Source organism: Cucumis sativus, chromosome 2 (genome assembly GCF_000004075.3).
Source record: "Cucumis sativus cultivar 9930 chromosome 2, Cucumber_9930_V3, whole genome shotgun sequence".
Classification (NCBI taxonomy): domain Eukaryota; kingdom Viridiplantae; phylum Streptophyta; class Magnoliopsida; order Cucurbitales; family Cucurbitaceae; genus Cucumis; species Cucumis sativus.
The window spans coordinates 14,911,485-14,915,160 of record NC_026656.2 but is presented as its reverse complement, the minus strand read 5'-3'; the positions used below and the strand labels follow the sequence as shown (position 1 = coordinate 14,915,160).

Sequence of the window (3,676 nt, the reverse complement as noted above, 5' to 3'; positions counted from 1 at the left end):
TCAAAGGGATATGCTAATAAAAAGAGTGAAAATGATGCTCAACAAAGAACCATTGGTTGGTGATAGTTTGAAAGGATTGGAAGTTGTTGATGAATTGCAACGGTTGGGAATCTCATATCACTTTCAAATGGAAATAAATCAAATGTTAGAGATAATCAATGAAAGATTCAACAATGGAGAAGAAGGTTTAGAATGGAACAACAACAAAAGCTTATATGCCACTTCTCTTCATTTTAGAATTTTAAGGCAACATGGTTATCACATCCCTCAAGGTAACACACATATCTCTCATTTCTACGGCTCTTCATTTTAGATAATATATATCTAAACAAATCCGTTAAATAATCCTTAAAAACTAAAATGATATTTAATTTCCTAAGCATTTCGTTCGATATGTCTTGAATTTTGCATGACGCTTTAAGCGATTAAGTATCGGCCACTTCTAAACTCTAGATGTGCGTATTCACTATGTATTTTAAGATTCTTTCTAATAAAGCTATTCTCTCTCTATCCGGCCGTGGATGCAACAAATACATTATTGGTGAAGTACGTACTCATGATTTTTTATATTGATGGGTTCTTTTATTTTATGTTTTATATGTATTCTTTATTTTTCGATATTATAACATGTTTTTGTTTGGTTACATATGCAGACGTGTTCAAACAGTTTAAGAATGAGATAGAAAATTTGACTTGTAATTGCAAAGACAAAGCTAAAGAAATGTTATCATTTTATGAAGCTTCCTTCTTAGCAATGGAAGATGAAAGCTTTATGGATGAACAGAGACAATTTGCCATCCAACATCTTTCAAAATACCTTAAATCCAATAATAATGATCAAATCATTTGTACTAAGATAAGACATGCTCTTCAACTCCCATTTCATTGGAGAATGTCAAGATTGGAGGCTAGGTGGTTTATCGATAATGTGTATCGAACAAAACCCAACTCAAAATCGGTGTTGTTGGATTTAGCCAAGTTAGACTTTAACATTGTCCAATCCATTCATCAAGATGACCTAAAAGATGTCTCCAGGTACTTAATCAATAAGGGTCTATTGAAAATGATTGTTTAAGGTGTAGTATTAAAATAACTATATTTTACGTACCAAAAGATAAAATTTGTTTTTAAATAGTTATCCTCGTAGCTACATTTAATATTGTTCCATTCCTTCATCTTCGTACCTCTTTATTAATACACTGTAGTCGACGTTTTGGTGTATATGAAGGTGGTGGAAGAGCACAGGGCTTGGAGAGAAACTTGAGTTTGCAAGAGACAGATTGATGGCTAATTTCTTTTGGTATGTGGGAATGGGATGTGAACCTCATCTTCAATATCTTAGAACAATGTCTACAAAAACTGTTTCATTAATAACAATTGTTGATGATGTTTATGATGTCTATGGAACTTATGACGAACTTCAACTTTTTACCGATGCTGTTGAGAGGTAATTTAATAACCATTAAATCCAATCAAATTTAACCGTCGATGAATACCCCATTAGTCATTGAGTTTTATTTGAGTATGATTTCTATTTTGGTCTTTATATTTCGTATTGTACTGAAAAAATGTATTAAACTTTCAGATGGGATATCGGTGCGATTGATTCATTACCAAACTACATGCAAATATGTTTTATTGCCCTCCACAACACCATCAATGACATGGCTTTTGATGCAATAAAGGATCATGGAGTCAATGTCATTCCATATTTAAGAAAAATGGTAAATGATTTCTTTGTTATTATTATTGAACATCATTTTTTGTGCTAATTCAAACTTAATTATAATATTATGAAATCCTAATTAATTCATTTTACAATCAAATTGTTGTGTAGTGGACGGATTTATGCAAAACATTCTTGATTGAAGCAAAGTGGTATTACACAGATTACAAGCCAACATTTGAAGAGTACTTAGAGAATGCATGGATTTCAGTATCAGGATCTCTTCTTCTTGTTCATGCTTATGTCTTCACCTCTAAATCGTTAACAACAGAGGCTTTGGAGTGCTTGCAAGATTATCCAAATATAATTCGATATTCATCCATCATCTTTCGTCTTACCAATGACTTAGCTTCATCATCGGTACGTATAAATTCTTTTTAAATTTATCTTAGTTATATATACAGTACTGAATATTTCTTAGTATTAATATGGTGACGTTTTTCTAAAACTCTTACATAGGAGGAAGCAAAGAGAGGAGAAGTCGCTAACTCTATACAATGTCTCATGAATGACACAGGTGTTTCAGAACAAGAAGCACGACTATATATTGAGGATTTAATTGTGGAATCATGGAAGAAATTGAATGATGAAGTTCAAACTTGGAATAACTCACCATTACTCTCTAAGGGTTTCATTGAAATTGTCTTAAATGTTGCAAGAATTTCTCATACTGTCTACGAACATAGAGATGGGCACACTGTTGAAGATCATGAGACCAAGGATCGTGTATTATCCTTGTTTATCAAGCCTGCTTAAATTCACACAAATATACACACACTTCAAATTAAATTATGTATATTGTCGGCGATTAATTTGCATAGAATCAAATAGTTTTCTATGAAAGAAACATAGTGTGGGTCAGTCAATAAAATATAGTTCAGGACATAGTTTATGTATTCAATCAAAAACTGATCTATACAAAGATTTGTTTCCCAATATATCTTTGTAATTAATGTCAAGTAAAATCTTGACCTTCAACAACAATGTCTAACAATTTTGTGAATTGTTAATTTGACATCTAAAATATCTTAGAAGCAAATATATATATATATATATCCTTAAAAAATTAATTGTTATAATAAAGTTACGAAAATTTAATTTTATCTCTAATGAGAAAATGTAATGTAATATGATTCATCTAACTATTTTTATACATTTATTTATGGTAAATTATCTTTAAATAAGAAATGTATATATTTTAAGGGTTTTTTCAATAATAAAAAAATTGACAAATTATTTATAAGAAACTATTAAAATGCAAAATTTATCACACTTGATTTTTCTATGAAGTGTATATATTTTGTCAAACGCTCTATTTTAGACAAATTTTGTATTTTTTAAACACCATTTTTCTAATTGCTTCAAAACGTTTACTAATTTAATTCAATTTAATAGATATTCAATCAAAATTTTAAAAATACATTCATACTTTATGTCGTAAAAAATTAATAGCCATATGCGGTGCACGTGCATTCTTAATTACTAGTATATGCAAAAGCTAAAAATGGGTCAATCTCAATCTTTTCATAAATTTTTTTTTTGACGTTTTTAATCTTTGAAGTAATTTATTTCTTTGACTTTTTTTTCAAAAAATGTCACGTAATTAAAATCAAAACTATGAAAAGAGTCTCTTTATCCAGCGGTGCTTACCCACACTAAATAATACCTCACATATAACAAACATTTTCTAGAAGAATACACAGAGTAAAATATGAAGAATAATGGACCTTATAAAATGGGCTAAAACAACAAACAATAAAGGAATGATAAGCCTTGATATAAATATGCTTTAGTTGGGCTATGTTAACATAGTGGAATGTCAAATGGTGAGATATGTAGTTGAACTAATTCTATAGTTAGATAGGTGATGCTCTCCTGTGAAAACAAGGTAGCTTACATAATAGTTAAGCATATAAATAACTATTTGATGGGAGATTCAATTGTTTTCTT

At 29.7% G+C, this 3,676-nt stretch overlaps 1 protein-coding gene across 2 annotated transcripts; it reads left to right on the top strand.

The window, feature by feature from the left end:
* On the top strand, positions 1-2,662 carry LOC101217683 ((-)-alpha-terpineol synthase-like). Of its 2 annotated transcripts, none has more exons than XM_031881331.1 (6): positions 1-272; positions 654-1,035; positions 1,229-1,447; positions 1,586-1,724; positions 1,838-2,086; positions 2,186-2,662. In XM_031881331.1, exons 1-6 carry the CDS (start codon positions 11-13, stop codon positions 2,480-2,482), a joined length of 1,548 nt encoding a protein of 515 aa, XP_031737191.1. In that variant the 5' UTR covers positions 1-10; the 3' UTR covers positions 2,483-2,662. The 2 variants fall into 2 exon arrangements, with proteins under 2 accessions (XP_031737191.1, XP_031737193.1); XM_031881333.1 differs by having other exon boundaries at positions 2,244-2,387.
* The last annotated feature ends 1,014 nt before the right edge of the window (positions 2,663-3,676 follow it).